At 41.0% G+C, this 16,206-nt stretch overlaps 1 protein-coding gene and 1 pseudogene across 1 annotated transcript; one reads left to right on the forward strand and one right to left on the reverse strand.

The window, feature by feature from the left end:
* Positions 1-4,023: 4,023 nt before the first annotated feature.
* Positions 4,024-4,120, forward strand: LOC129512243 (small nucleolar RNA U13; annotated as a pseudogene).
* A 7,433-nt stretch (positions 4,121-11,553) lies between these two features.
* LOC129512148 (60S ribosomal protein L32-like) lies at positions 11,554-11,991 on the reverse strand. The gene has a single exon (XM_055329423.1). It carries the CDS (start codon positions 11,989-11,991, stop codon positions 11,554-11,556), a length of 438 nt encoding a protein of 145 aa, XP_055185398.1.
* Positions 11,992-16,206: the final 4,215 nt, after the last annotated feature.

Raw genomic sequence — 16,206 nt, forward strand, 5'->3', positions numbered from 1 at the left:
CCCTGGGTCAGTTTTGGGGTCTACTGGTCTAACCTAACCCCTCATGAAGGCCTAGAAAGGGAAGTCTTTTGCTACAGGTCATACAACAAGTTAGTGAATGAGCTGGGACTGAAATCCAGATTCTAATAGAACCCATCAGATTCTCTTCCTCTTCATGAACATTTCTCATATCCACACCTGAAAATGTTGTCATGGCCATCTGGTGTTTAAAAACAGTTATGGCCCTGATCTCAAAGACTGATAGCAATTACATGGACAAACTCATGTGGTTACATCGGTTGCATTTTCTTTTTTATTTATTTTATTATTTTAAAAAGATTTTATTTATTCATGAAAGACACACAGAGAGAGGCAGAGACATAGGCAGAGGGAGAAGCAGGCTTACTGCAGGGAGCCTGATTCGGACTCCATCCCAGGACTCCTGGTATCATGACCTGAGCCAAAGGTAGACACTCAACCACTGAGCCACCCAGGTGTCCTTGCATTTTTTTTATTTTTTTAAAGATTATTTATTTTAGAGAGGTAGGGAGGGGCAGCAGAGGGGGAGAGAGAAGGACAAGCAGACTCCATGCTGAGGAGGAATGTGGGGCTCAATCCCAGGACCCTGAGATCATGACCTGAGCAAAAATCAAGAGTCACCACCCAGGTGCCCCACATCAGTTGCTTTTTTTTTTTTTAAAGATTTTATTTATTTATTTATTTATTTATTTATTTATTTATTTATTTATTTATTTATTTATGAGAGACACAGAGAGAGAGAGGCAGAGACATAGGCAGAGGGAGAAGCAGGCTCCATGCAGAGAGCCCGATGTGAGACTGGATCCCGGGTCTCCAGGATCATACCCTGGGCTGAAGGCGGCGCTAAACTCCTGAGCCACCAGGGCTCCCCTCAGTTGCATTTTAAAAATGTATATCATGTAAGATCTATTAGAGGAAAACCATGAAATGCTGATAAAGATTTTTTTTTTATTCAAAGATTTTATTTATGGGCAGCCCTGGTGGCACAGCGGTTTAGCGCCGCCTGCAGCCCAGGGCGTGATCCTAGGAGACCCTGGATCGAGTCCCACGTCAGGCTCTCTGCATGGAGCCTGCTTTTCCCTCTGCCTGTGTCTCTGCCTCTCTCTCTCTCTCTCTGCATCCCTATGAATAAATAAATAAAATCTTTAAAAAAAAAGATTTTATTTATTTGAGAGAGATTGAGAGAGAGCACAAGCAGAGGGAGAAATAGACTCCCCACTGAGCAGAGAGCCCGACCTGGAGCTAGATCCTAGGACCCCGGGATCATGACCCCAGCCAAAGGCAGACACTTAACCAGCTGAGCCACCCAGGCACCCCCTGATGAAAGATATTAAAGAAGAATGAAGTAAATGGAGAGATGTTTCATGTTTTTGGATAGGGAAACTCAAGATTGTCAAGATGTCCATTCTTTTCAACTTGGTTTATAGATTCAGTTCAGTCCCAGTCAAATCCCACAATTCTTTTGTAGATGTTGACAGAGTTTGTATGTAGAAGCAAAAAGAATAGCCAACTCCATATTGAAGAAGAATGAAGTGAGAGTGATGTAGGCAGGCTAGGTATGAGGATCCAGAGGGAATCTCACAGGACCGGCCAAGAGGGTCCCTGGGTGCATGGAGAAGAAATCAAATGCAAGCCAGCAGGAGGTGAGAGGCAAATTTATTGAAGATGTAGAGGGCGTTCAGGTATAGACAGAGTGTCTGGAAAACTCAAAGGAAAGGAGAGAGAGTCTCATCTTTGCTCAGGGTCTAGGGTTTTTACTGAGGATTGTAGTCTGGTGTATGTGCCCTCTTATGCAACCAGGAACTAGTTGGAACCAGGGTGTCTTGGTGTCGATGTTTAGCACCTGTGGTCTGGAATACACATATGATGTGTCATTCTCACTTGGTCTTTCCTTAGATGTTGTCTATTTTTTTAAAAAGATTTTTATTTTTTATTTATTTGGGGGGGGGAGCACAAGGAGGGGAATGGAGCAGAGGGAGAAGCAGACTACCTACTGAGCAGGGAGCCTGAAGTGGGCTGCGATCCCAGGACCTTGAGATCATGACCTGAGCCGAAGACAGACACTTAACTGACTGAGCCACCCAGGCGCCCCTGATATTGTCTATTCTAGAGAAATCATCAACTTCTTGTCCTTTACAAGGAGGATATACACTGTTTAGATTATGAGGCTCCTGTAAAAGTAGGGGTGCAGGTCCTAGGAAGAAGCAGGAAAAAGAGCAAAAAGCAGATTTCTCTGAAGTTTTTCATTTTCCCTATCTCAAGGGGATTGACACTACCCAACTTCAGGACTCCTATAAAGCTACAATAATCAAGCCAGTGTGGTATTTGTGAAGAATAGATAAATACGTCAATGGAGCAGAATAGAGCGCCCAGAAATAGACTGACATAAAAACAGCCAACCCCTTGACCAAGGAGAAAAGGTAATACAATGGAGCAAAGAGTCTTTTCAATAAATGGTGCTGGAACAACTGGGTATCCATATGCAAAAAAATAAATCCAGACCTAAATGTAAAATGCAAAACTGTGAATCCCCTAGGAGATAACAGGGGAAAATCTGGATGATCATGGAGATGGTGATGATGTTTTAGGTACAACAGAGTCATGATCCATGAAAGAACCAATAAACTAGACTTCATTAAAGTTTGCTTTAATTTTGCTCTGCAAAGGACATTGTCAAGAGAATGAAAAGCCAGACTGGGTGAAAATATTTGCAGAAGACATACCTGATAAAGGACTGTTATCCGCAATATATAAAGAACTCTCTCCTTCTCTCTTTTTACTTTTTTATTTTTTTCTTTTTTTAAAAAAATATTTATTTATTCATGAGACAGACAGAGAGGCAGAGACATAAGCAGACTCCCTGTGGGGAGCCCGATGCAGGATTCGATCCTGAGACCCCGGGATCACACCCTGAGCTGGAGGCAGATGCTCAACCACTGAGCCACCCAGGCATCCCTATACAAAGAACTCTTAAAATGCAATGATAAGAAAACAACCTGATTAACAAATAAGCCAAAGATTTTAACAGACACAGAACAGAAGGCAGGTGAACATGAAAAGATGCCCTATATCATGTAACACCAATGAAATGCAAGTTAAAAGAACAGTGAGATTCCACTATACACCTATTAGAATCCCCCAAATCTAGAATACTGACAACAGCAAATGGTGGCAAGGATATAGAGCAATAGGAACTTTCATTCACTCCTGGTGGTGATGCAAAAATGGTACAGCTACTTTGGAAGACAGATTGATGGTTTCTCACAAAACTAACCATAATCTAACCATACCATCCAGTAAACATCTTCACGTTTACCCAAAGGGGTTGAAAACTTATGGCCAGACGAAAACCTGCATATGGAGGGTTATAGCAGTTGCCAAAACTTGGAAGCAACCAAAGTCCTTCAGGAGGTGAATGGATAAATAACCTGTGATACATCCAGACGATGGGATATTTTTCACCGCCAAAAAGAAATGAGCTCCCAAGCCATGAAAAGACACGGAGGAACTTTAAATGCATATAACTAAGTGAAATAAGTCAGTTGGAAAGACTACATGCTATATGATTCTACTTATGTGACATCTGGAAAAGGCAAAACCACGGAGTCAATAAAAAGACGAGTGGTTGCCAGACGTTCAAGGAGGGAGAGATGAAAAGGGCACAGGATTTTTAGGGCAGAAAATATTCTGTGTGATGCTGTAATGGTGGATACATGTCACACATTTGTTTAACCCCATAGAATGTACAAAACCAAGAGTGAACCCTAATGTAAACTATGGACTTTGGATGATAATAATGGTGTCAATATAGGTTCACCAGTTGTAACAAACGTACTGCTCCAGTGGGGCTTGTTGACAGTGGGGGAGGCAGTGCATGTATGGGCTGGGGCAAATGTATAGGAGGGCGGGCAAAGGTTGTGTAGGAAATCTCTGTACTTTCCACTCAATTTAGCATTGAACCTAAAAGCACTCTAAAAATTAAAAGTCTAATAAAAGAATTTACAGATCCTTTTGTGGCTTGTAGATGTGACGATTGGGAGCTCATGCTATTGTGTGAGATGTACTATCCTCAAACCTTATTATGACACTGTCACATTTGATGTGGAAAAAATCTATCTAGAAGTGAATAAACAAGTTTATGTATCACTATTAGTAGTGCTACCCATTTAGTGAAGTAAAGAAAGTTGTGGAAATTATACAACTCTTAAAAAATCAAAAAAAATATATTTTAAGATTTTATTTATTTATTCATGAGAGACACACAGAGAGAGAGAGAGAGAAAGGGGCAGAGACACAGGCAGAGGGAGAAGCAGGCTCCATGCAGGGAGCCTGACGTGGGACTTGATTCTGGGTCTCCAGGATCAGGCCCTGGGCTGAAGGCAGCGCTAAACCGCTGAGCCACCAGGGCTGCTCTAGTAATCAAAAATATTTTAATGAGTATTTACCATGTACCTATTGAAAGGCATGGGGTGGGAGCGGGGGTGGTGGTGCCTGGGTGGCTCATTTGGTTAAGCATCTGCCTTTGGCTTGGGTCATGATCTGTGGGATGGAGTTGTGCGTCAGGTTCTTTGCTTGGTGGGGAGTCAGTTCCTCTCACTCCTTTTACCCCTTATCCCTTGTCTGTGCACTCTCTCTCTCAAATGGATAAATAAGATCTTAAAAAATAAAAAGACACGGGACAGTACAAGAGAAATATAAAATATTGTTCCTGGGGTGCAAAGCTAAAAGTCTGGTTCTTTGGCCTGAGTTACGATAAATCAGTAATGCAAATGGGTTTTGACTGCCCCCCTCCCCCGCTGTACTCTGTTGTTCCAACTCTAGCTATAATTCAAAGGCAGAGTCAGATCAATACTCAACCAACTGAGCCACCCAGGTGCCCCCAAAAGTGTCCACTGTTAATGGCACATTCTCTAGCAGATGTGTAATATCTTGTTTGCCTCAAGTGACAGAAGGAATATATATATATATCTCTCAAAAAAAACCCCAAAATCTCTGTAAACTATAAAGTGCTTTACAGTGATAGATTATTAATGTTGTTTTGTGAGATGGACAACTTAGTTCCAGTACCTGTTGAAAGTATACAGTGAAACAAAAAGATGGCGTAGAATTTTTTTTTTAAAGATTTATTTATTTATTCATGATAGACATAGAGAGGCAGAGACGCAGGCAGAGGGAGAAGCAGGCTCCATGCCGGGAGCCCGACGTGGGACTCGATCCTGGGACTCCAGGATCATGCCCTGGGCCAAAGGCAGGCGCCAAACTGCTGAGCCACCCAGGGATCCCGATGGTGTAGAATTTGAACAAGGATTAGAATGGAGCCCCTGAGGATTTTCTCTTCTGGTTATGAGAATTCTACTGTCAGATTTGAGGAGCCGGTTGGGAGGCTTCAAAACTCAGTGGGGAAGAACAGAGATGACAGTGTTTTTGGAACCTGGGACCCAAGAAGAAAGACTAAAGGAATTAGGACTGTGACACCCAGAGAAGATGAGGTGTCTTTATTCATGGAGAAGAGAAAGCTAAGGGCTGTCTCATGTTGAAACAGGTCTGGGGGTGCCCCTGGGTGGCTCAGCGGTTGAGGTCCTGGTGAGGATTTGGGCTTTCACCCCGAGTGAGATGGAGCCACATGGGTGTTTAGCAGAGGAACAATAAGATCTGTCTTCTGCTCTGCTGTATTGGGAATGATCTGGGAGTGGTGAGGGGGCAAGTGTCGGGGTAGGAAGACCTGGTAAGAGGCTCTGGCAAAGTTGGGCAGGATCGAGTGAGGCCAGAGTAATCAGGTGAGTTGGTAGGAGAATCTGATTCTGGAAAGGCTGGGAAGCCAGCATGAACTCCTGAGGGACTGGTACAGGGCAGTGACAGCGGGCCCTGCAATATTTGCCGTCTTACGTGCTTGATGACTGTGTTGTTTAGCTTGAGTCGGACAGATGCGGTTGCCATCAATCTGTTGGGAGAAGTAAAGGATCACGTCAAAGGCCATTCTTTCCTTCAGAGTCTTTCCTGAGCACCCAATATGTGTTAGGCACACAATGACAAGGCAAGCTAAGGTCATTATATACATGGACTAACCATTCTAGTCAGTATAATTAGTAACCATGTAAACAATATCAACCAGGGATGAGGGCTAGGAGGAAAATAAGGTGGAGTATCATGATGGCATCTTGGGTTGCTCAACTTTAGGGGCTGGAAGAACCCTCTGTAGAGTGACATCTGCCCTGATGCCATTTATTCCTAGATATCAAATAATTGCCCTTAGAATGATCTAGACTATCAGAGTCATGACCTGTCATGGAATTGCTTGAATTCATCACAAGATCATTTATTTATTTATTTATTTATTTATTTATTTATCTATCTATCTATCTATCTATCTATCTATCTATCTATCTATTTATTTTTAAAGATTTTATTTATTCATGAGAGACACACAGAGAGAGAGGCAGAGACACAGAGGGAGAAGCAGGCTCCATGCAGGGAGCCCGACGTGGGACTCGATCCAGGGTCTCCAAGATCATGGCCTGAGCTGAAGGCAGGCGCCAAACCCCTGAGCCACCCAGGCTGCCCACAAGATCTTTTAAACCACAGCCAAATGAAAAACTGCATGAAAACCAAGAGTATTGTTGAGAATCTTGTCCACTATGAGGCTCAGTCAGTGAATTTTCTCTCATATCCCAGTTCCAAAAATTATGAAAACATTGAACTGATTTTTTTTCTCATCTTTTGGCTGCAATCATGTAAGCAGTTGTTTTCCGTTCTTTGCTTCTGTTGCTAACAAGGTAGAAGTCAAATCTATAACCCTTCCTCTTGCAAGTGTGTAGGACTGATGGCATACATTTTGTATACTAGCTAAATCCCTGTTTCAACTTTATTTTACTTATTCATTCATTCATTTCATTTTTATTATTTATTTATTATTTTTCAGTGTGGGGCTTGAACTCATGACCCCAAGATCAAGTTACACACCTACCAACTAAGCTGGACAGACACCCCTTATTCATTCATTCATTCATTCATTCATTCATTTGTTTTTAAAAAAGATTTTATTTATTCATGAGAGACACAGACAGGCAGAGACAGGCAGAGGGAGAAGCAGACTCCCTGTGGGGAGCCCGATACAGGACTTGGTCCCAGGACCTTGGGATCACGAACTGAGCCAAAGGTAGATGCTCAACCACTGAACCACCCGGGTGTCCCTTATTCATTTATTTTTAGTAAGCTGTAGGCCCAGCCTGGGGCTTGAACTCATGACCGTGAGAGCAAGAGCCACACACTCTATCAACTAAGCAAGCCAGGCATCCCTGTTTCAACTGACTTTTAAAAAATTTTGAGGTTGGGCAGCCCCGGTGGCACAGCGGTTTGGCGCCGCCTGCAGCCTGGGGTGTGATCCTGGAGACCCGGGATCGAGTCCCACATCGGGCTCCCTGCATGGAGCCTGAGCCTGCTTCTCCCTCTGCCTGTGTTTCTGCCTCTCTCTCTCTCTCTGTGTCTATGGATAAATAAATAAAATCTTTAAAAAAATTTTTTTGAGGTTATAATTTATATATAATACTTCTACTTCACACTCCACAGGCAACCTTCATAATGATTTCTCTATACCTGTTCTTACACCTGCCTTCTGTATACCTTTCTTTACCTGTTCTAGAATTTTTTTTTAAGATTTATTTATTTATTCATGAGAGACACAGACTGAGAGAGAGAGGCAGTGACATAGGCAGAGGGAGAAGCAGGCTCCTCACAGGAATCCTGATGCGGGACTCGATCCCAGATGCCGGAATCACAACCTGAGCCGAAGGCAGGCGCCCAACCACTGAGCCACCCAGGCATCCCTGTTCTAGAATTTTATGTACACAGAATCACGATGTACTCTTTTGTGTTTTCTTTCATACAGATGAATGTTTTTCAGATTTAGCCATTTCATGCATGTATCAACAGTTAATTCATTTTTATTGTGTAGTATTTCATTGTATCAATTTGTTAATCCATTCGGCTGTTAATGGACAATTGAATTGTTTCCAGGTTTGGCTACTATGAATAATGCTGTTTGTGAACATTGTTTCTTCATTTTCTTTTCTTTTCTTTTCTTTTCTTTTCTTTTCTTTTCTTTTCTTTTCTTTCTTTCTTTCTTTCTTTCTTTCTTTCTTTCTTTCTTTCTTTCTTTCTTTCTTTCTTTCTTTCTTTCTTTCAGATTTTATTCATTTATTCTCTACACACACAGAGAGAGGCAGAGACACAGGCAGAGGGAGAAGCAGGCTCCATGCAGGAAGCCAGACGTGGGACTCATTCCCGGTCTCCAGGATCACACCCTGGGCCAAAGGTGGTGCTAAACTGCTGAGCCCCCGAGGTTGCCCTCTTTTTCTTTTTTTTTTTTTTAAGATTTTATTGACCTATTCATGAGAGACATACAGAGAGAGAGAGAGAGAGAGAGAGAAAGAGAGAGAGAGGGGCTCCATGCAGGGAGCCCGACATGGGACTTGATCCTGAGTCTTCAGGATCAGGCCCTGGGCTGAAGGCAGCACTAAACTGCTGAACCACCCAGGCTGCCCTCTTTCTTTTTTAAAAAAATTATTTTCATTTTCTTGAATAAATACCAGAAGTTGAATTGCTGGGTCAGAAGAAAAGTAATTGATGGACTTTTTAAGAAATGGCCAAGGGCACCTGGCTGGCTTAGTTGGTAGAACATGTGATTCTTGATATTGGGATCATGAATTTGATCGAGGCCCACGTAGGGTGTAGAAATTACTTTAAAAAGGCTGGGGCCGCCTGAGTGACTCAGTCAGTTAAGCATCTACCTTGGGCTTAGGGTCCTGGGATTGAGCCCCACATTGAGCTCCCTGCTCAGTGGGGAGTCTGCTTCTCTCTTTCCATCTGCCCTTCCCTCATGGGCTCATGCTCTCTCTCTCATTTACTCTCTCTCAAATGAAGAAATAAAATCTTAAAAAAAAAAAAAAAGGCCAAACCTTTTTTTCCAAATGGTTTTACTCTGTTCTAGCATGGTATGAGAGTTTCCATTGCTTCATTTTCTTTATGGTCTTTTCTAGAATTTCATCGAGCATTTAGTCTTTTGCATCTGGCTTTTTCAGTTAGCATAATGATTATGAGATTCATCCATGTTATGTTTATCAGTAGTTTGTTTGTTAAGATTTTTATTTATTTATTTGAGAGAGAGAGAGAGAACAGGGGAGCAGGGGGATGGGCAGAGGGAGAGGAACTAGCAGACTCTGTGCTGAGCATGGAGCCAGACATGGGCTCCATCCCACAACCCTGAGATCATGACCTGAGCCAAAATCAGGAGTTGGACACTTAACCCACTGAGCTACCCAGGCACCTCTATTTGTTTTTCACAGGCCCTACCTCTACCCCTCAGTAGTTTTTCTTTGGAGCACTTGAGGAATAATGTACCACGTGCATAGATCAGATTGCTTATACATTTACCATTTATTGGGCTATGGTTGGGCCATGGTTGACTGTTCTGTATAAAGTTATCAACATTCACATGAAGATCTTTGTGCTGACATAGGTTTTTTGTTTTTCTCTTGGGAAATTTCTACAAGTAGGACTGCGAGTGGTGTATTAAGTATATTTTAGCTTTGTAAGAAACTGCCAAAGTGTTTACACAATTTTACATTCCCACCCACTCCTGTTGCTCCATGTCCTTAACAAAACTTGGTCTTGTCAGTCTTTTTCATGTCGGCCATTCTTTTTTTTTTTTTTTTTTTTGAAGATTTTATTTATTTATTCATGAGAGACACAGAGAGAGAGGCAGAGGGAGAAGCAGGCTTCATGCAGGGAGCCTGATGTGGGACTCGATCCTGGGCCTCCAGGATCCCGCCCTGGGCCAAAGGTAGGTGTTAAACCGCTGAGCCACCCAGGGATCCCCCTCATGTCAGCCATTCTAACAGGTATGTGGGACATCACAGTGGTTTTGATTCACATTTTCATAATGCTAACTTTAAAAATAGTTATTTTACCAGCAAAAATGGGTGTATTCAGGAATAATAGAGAATTGCAATCCAGGACACACAGGCTACAGCAAAACCATGGCAAGTCCAATAAACCAAGGAGAGGAATGTTATGTTATAGAGAAGGAGGAAGTTTGAAGGGGCTGGTGTTTGTTTGTTTTAGAGATTTTATTTATTTACTTTTGTCAGAACAAACACAAGGCAGGGTGAGGGGCAGAGAGCAGGAGAAGCAGAGTACCTCCCCACTGAGCTGAGAGTCTGATGCAGGACTCAATCCTAAAATCCTGGGATCATGAGCTAAGCTCAAGGGAGATGCTTAACCAGCTGAGCCACCCGGCAAGAAGGGGCTGTTTTGAGAAAAGCAAGGGTTCAGGGTGACAAGTTTCTCATTGGCTAAGTTAAAAGGGTAGTTGATTTCATTTATTTATTTATTTATTTATTTATTGGATAGTTGATTTCTTATAGGGGAGGCAATGTACATCTTTCCCAGTTAGGGCCTGCAACCTATGATTCTTTCCTCTTGACATTCTTCTGCTGGGGTCTGTAACTGACAGCTGTTCCTGTAATTGGTTTTGAGTGTCAGGCTCTTCTTCCAGCCTCCTCTTCTAGCCTCCAGGTCCACTTTAGTGAGATTTCCCTTTATTAATTTTCACAGTAATTACTAGCAATGTTTACTATCTTTTCATGTGCTTATTAGTCAGTTTTATACCTTCATTTATGAAATGTCCAAGTCTTTGGCCCATTTTTATAAATTGGATTAAAAAATAAATTGGGTTGATCTTTTTTTTAGTTTTAGGAGGGTTGTTTTTTTTTGGGGGGGTTGCTTTTTTTAGGATTGATTTACTAGAGAGAGATTGAGAAAGAGAGAGAGCATGAGTTGGGGGAGGGGCAGAGGGAGAGAATCTTCAACTGAGCAGAGAGCCTGACGCAAGGCCCAATCCCGTGACCCATGAGGTGATGACCTGACCTGAAACCAAGAGTCCGATGCTTAACTGACTGAGCTACCCAAGCGCCCCAGAGTTTTAGGAGTTTTTAAAAAATAAATCTGATTATAAGTCCTTGTCATTCATATATATATATATACATATATATATATATATATATATATAGTGAATATTTTCTTCCTCTGTAAGATTTGCCTTTTCATTTTTTTTGATTAGAGAATTTTGATTTTGATGAAGTTCAATTTATCAGCTTTTTCTTTTATTATTGTTTTTTGTGTTCTATGTAATTGTTGCCTATCCTAAGGATGCAAAGATATTCTCTTGTGTTGGCTTCTAAAAATTGTACGGTTTTATTTATTTTTTATTTTTATTTTTTATAGTCTTATGGTTTTATTTTTTATTTTATTTTTTTATTTTTTTATTATTTTTATAAATTTTTTTTTATTTATTCATGATAGTCACAGAGAGAGAGAGAGAGAGAGAGAGAGGCAGAGACATAGGCAGAGGGAGAAGCAGGCTCCATGCACCGGGAGCCCGACGTGGGATTCGATCCCGGGTCTCCAGGATTGCGCCCTGGGCCAAAGGCAGGCGCCAAACCACTGCGCCACCCAGGGATCCCCAGTCTTATGGTTTTATTAACGCAAATATGACCCGCACATTAGCTGTCTATTCAATTCTTCGCTGCGCAGCCTGGCATTGGGATTGGTGACTCTGATGGCCCAATGGGCTGCTCTTTCCACAGTGGCTTTGTGGTTCTTGGAGGATACATTGTGAGCAATCTCTGCACAGTAAGATTTGTTGCACATCAGCAGTCCTTCAAGCTCCTTGATGTGGTGGACTAGGAAATTCCTGAAGCCACTGGGCAGCATGTGCTTTGTCTTCTTGTTGCTTCTGTAACCATTGTTGGGCATCAAGATCTGGCCCTTGAATCTTCTGCACAGCCTATTGTCAATGCCTCTGGGTTTCTGCCAATTGTACTTAATTTTGACGTATCCGTCTGACTGGTGCCAGATGAACTTCTTGGTCCTCTTTTTAACGATCTTGAGCTTCACCAGAGGTCTGAGGGCAGCCATGATGCTAGTAATAGATGGCTCAAAACTGTATGGTTTGAGATATTTTATTTATTTATTTATTTATTTATTTATTTATTTATTTATTTATTTATTTTTTATTTATTTATTTATTTATTTATTTATTTATTTATTTATTTATTTATGATAGAGGGAGAGAGAGAGAGAGAGAGAGAGAAATTGAAAGAGAGGCAGAGACAACAGGAGGAGGGAGAAGCAGGCTCCATGCGGGAGCCCAATGTGGGACTTGATCCCGGGACTCCAGGCCCTCCTTTGGGCCAAAGGCAGGCGCCAAACCGCTGAGTCACCCAGGGATCCCCGTGATATTACATTTAGATATATGATCTATCTCAAAATAATTTTTATATTTGGTATAAGATAGGGTTCAAGGTTAATTTTTTTTTTTAAGATTTATTTAGTTATTCAGTCAGAGAGAGCGAGAGAGAGGCAGAGACAGAAGGAGGCTCCATGCAGGAAGCCCGACTGGATCCCGGATCTCCAGGATCACACCCCAGGCTGCAGGCAGCGCTAAACCAATGCGCCACCAGGGCTGCCCAAGGTTAATTCTTTATAATGTAAATATCCAGTCGTTCTAGCACTATATATTGAAACAAATGTTCTTTCTTCATTGAATTATTTTTATGCTTATTGAAAATCAACTGTACATGTGAGAATTTATTTTTGACCTCTTTCTTTTCCATTGATTTGCCTTTACATCAATACTACACTGTCTTGAATATTTACCTTGTATCCTGCCACTTGGCTAAACTAATTTATCCTAGTAGCTTGAAGTCTGATGCAGGACTCAATCTTAAGACCTTGGACTTTCTTTCTTGTTTTTTAAAGATTTTTTTTTAAATCTATTCATGAGAGACACAGAGAGAGAGAGAGAGAGAGAGAGAGGCAGAGACACAGGCAGAGGGAGAAGCAGGCCCCATGCAGGGAGCCCAATGTGGGACTCGATCCTGCGACTCTAGGATCATGCCCTGGGTCGAAGGCAGGTGCCAAACTGCTGAGCCACCCAGGGACCCCCCCCCACTTTTTTTTTTAATTAATTTATTTATGATAGAGAGAGAGAGAGAGAGAGGCAGAGAGGCAGAGACATAGGCAGAGGGAGAAGCAGGCTCCATGCACCGGGAGCCCGATATGGGATTCGATCCCGGGTCTCCAGGATCGCGCCCTGGGCCAAAGGCAGGCGCCAAACCGCTGCGCCACCCAGGGATCCCCCCCCCCTTTTTTTAAAAGAGAGAGTGTGTGTGCTGTGTGCACAAGTGAGGGAGGGAGGAGGTGCAGAGGGAGAGAGAGAATCTAAAGCAGGCTCCACCTTCAATGCAGAGCCTGATGTGGGGCTTGATCTCATGACCCTGAGATCATGACCTGAGCCAAAATTAAGAGTTGGATATTAACTGACTGAGCCATCCAGGTGTCCCTATTCTTTAGGACTTTCTATTTATACAATCATGTAGTCTGTAAATAAGAACAGCTTTCCTTATTTATATCCAATCTTTATGCCTTTTATTTCTTTTTCTTACAGTACACTGGCTGGGACCATCACTACAATGTTGACTAGTATTTAGAGTGGACATCTTTGCATTGCTTCTAATCTTAGGGGGAAAGTAATCACTATTTTGCCAATAAGTATTATTTTTTAAAAATATTTTATTTTTTTATTTTTATTTTTTTTAAAGATTTTATTTATTTATTCATGAGAGACCTCCAGAGAGAGAGGCAGAGAAAGAAGCAGGCTCCACGCAGGGAGCCTGATGTGGGACTCGATCCCGGGTCTACAGGATCAGGCCATGGGCCAAAGGTGGCGCTAAACCGCTGAGCCACCCCGGGCTGCCCCTAAAGATTTTATTTAATTATTCATGAGAGACACACACAGAGGAAGAGACACAGGCGGAGGGAGAAGCAGGTTCCATGCAGGAAGCCCGATGTGGGATTCGATCCTAGGACTGGAATCATGCCCCAAGCCAAAGGCAGACCCTCAACCACTGAGCCACCCAGGCGTCCCAAGTATGATGTTGTTACTACAGATTCTTCATAGATGCTCTTTATTAATTTGAAGTAATTACCTACCATCTCTACTTTGCAAGGATTTTTATCTTGAATAGGTATTAAATTTTGTCAAATATTTTTTCTGTATTTATTGAAATGGTATCTGATTTTTCTCTTTTATTATATCACTGTAGTAGATTACATTAATTTTTCTTTTCTTCTCTTTTCTTTTTAAAATATTTTATTTTTAAGTAATCTCTATACCCAACATGGGGCTCAAACTCAAAACCCCAAGAGCAAGAGTTGTACAGTCTACCAACTGAGTCAGCCAGGCACCCCATGATTTTTCAAATGTTGAACCAATCTTGTGTTACTGGTATAAACTCCATATGGATATGATTATCATTTTTATATATTGCTGGTTTAATTTGCTTATATTTTGTTTTACAACTCAGTAACATTTTTCAATTCATGAATTTTTTGTCTATATTCATGAGTGATATTATCTGCAATCTTCTTTTTTATGTAGTAATGGACTTTGGTATCAGAGTTATACTGTTTCCTAAAACAGGTTAGGAAGTATTCCCTTTTCTTCTTTTTGAAGGAATTTATATAAAATTGGTGTTATATCTTCCTTAAGTATTTGGGTTAATTCACCAATGAAGTCATCTGGGGGCTTGGAGTTTTCTAGTGGAAATACTGTTAATTATGTTTCAATTTCTTTAATAGATAGTGGACTATTCATGTATGTTATATTTTTGTATGTTTTAGTAAATTATATTTTTAAGGAATTTGTCCATTTCATTGAAACTATTAAATATATTGACATAAAGTTGTTCATAATTTTATCTTATTATTCTATAGGTTCTGTAGTTATCAATTTTATTGGATGCTTATTCTATTTATATTTATTTTTTTTAATTTTTATTTATTTATGATAGTCAGAGAGAGAGAGAGAGAGAGAGAGAGAGAGAGAGAGAGAGAGAGGCAGAGACATAGGCAGAGGGAGAAGCAGGCTCCATGCACCGGGAGCCCGATGTGGGATTCGATCCCGGGTCTCCAGGATCGCGCCCTGGGCCAAAGGCAGGTGCTAAACCGCTGCGCCACCCAGGGATCCCTCTATTTATATATAATTAATGATAGATTGGTTTTAAGTCTGCCATCTTGATATTTATTTTCTCTTTGTCCCCTCTGTTCTTTGTTCCTTTATTGTTTTGGGTTAATTGAATATTTTTAAGTATTTCATTCCTTCTCTTCTATTGACTTTTTAACCAATTTTTGGATCATTTTTCAAGTGGTTACTTTAGTGATTACAGTGGGTATTCTTAATCTTTCACAGCTCACTATATTTGATAAAAACCTCTACAACAATTTCATTGTATTTACACCTCTACTATCCTTTGTATTATTGTCATTTATTTTACTTTTATAAATATTATAAACTTCACAATACATTACTATTGTTACCTTTAAAAAAAAAGATTTTTATTTTTAAGTAATCTCTGCACCCAACTTGGGGCTTGAACTCACAACCTTGAAGATCAAGAGTTAGTTGCATGCTCTACCAACTGAGCCAGCCAGGCACCCCTGTTGTTTTTACTTCAAACAGCCAGCTGACTTCTTAAAATAATTTAAGAAAAGAACAATTATATTTTATATTTACCCACATATTTGCCATTTTTAGTGTGTTTCTTTTCTTCCTATAGGTTTGCATTTTCATCTCTCCTCCAGCCTGAAGAATTTCCTTTAGCATTTCTTGGAGTAAGTGTCTGCTGGCTACAAATTATCCTAGCCTTTGCTTATCTGAAAATGTCTATTTCTTTTTTTTTTAAAGATTTTATTTATTTATTCATGAAAGAGACGTAGAGAGAGAGAGAGGCAGAGACACAGACAAAGGAAGAAGCAGGCTCCATGCAGGGAGCCCGATGTAGGACTCGATCCTGGGACCCCAGGATCACGCCCTGGGCTGAAGGCGGCGCTAAAACGCTGAGCCACCCAGGGATCCCAAGAAAATGTCTATTTCATTAAAAATTTCAATTGTGGTAAAATACACATAAGATTTACCATTAATTTATTTTTAAAATTTTTAAAAGATTTACCATCCTAAAGTGTATATTTCAGTGGCACTAAGTATGTTCACATTTTTGTGCAGCCATTGCCACCATCCATCTCCAAAACATTTTCATCTTCCCTATCTGAAACCCTGTCCTCATTAAACAC

Source organism: Nyctereutes procyonoides, unplaced genomic scaffold (genome assembly GCF_905146905.1).
Source record: "Nyctereutes procyonoides isolate TBG_1078 unplaced genomic scaffold, NYPRO_anot_genome, whole genome shotgun sequence".
Classification (NCBI taxonomy): Eukaryota; Metazoa; Chordata; class Mammalia; order Carnivora; family Canidae; genus Nyctereutes; species Nyctereutes procyonoides.

What these genes read in the sequence shown, in the direction of transcription:
- LOC129512148 (XM_055329423.1), bottom strand. Translation starts at nt 11,991, where the DNA reads ATGGCTGCCCTCAGACCTCTGGTGAAGCTCAAGATCGTTAAAAAGAGG.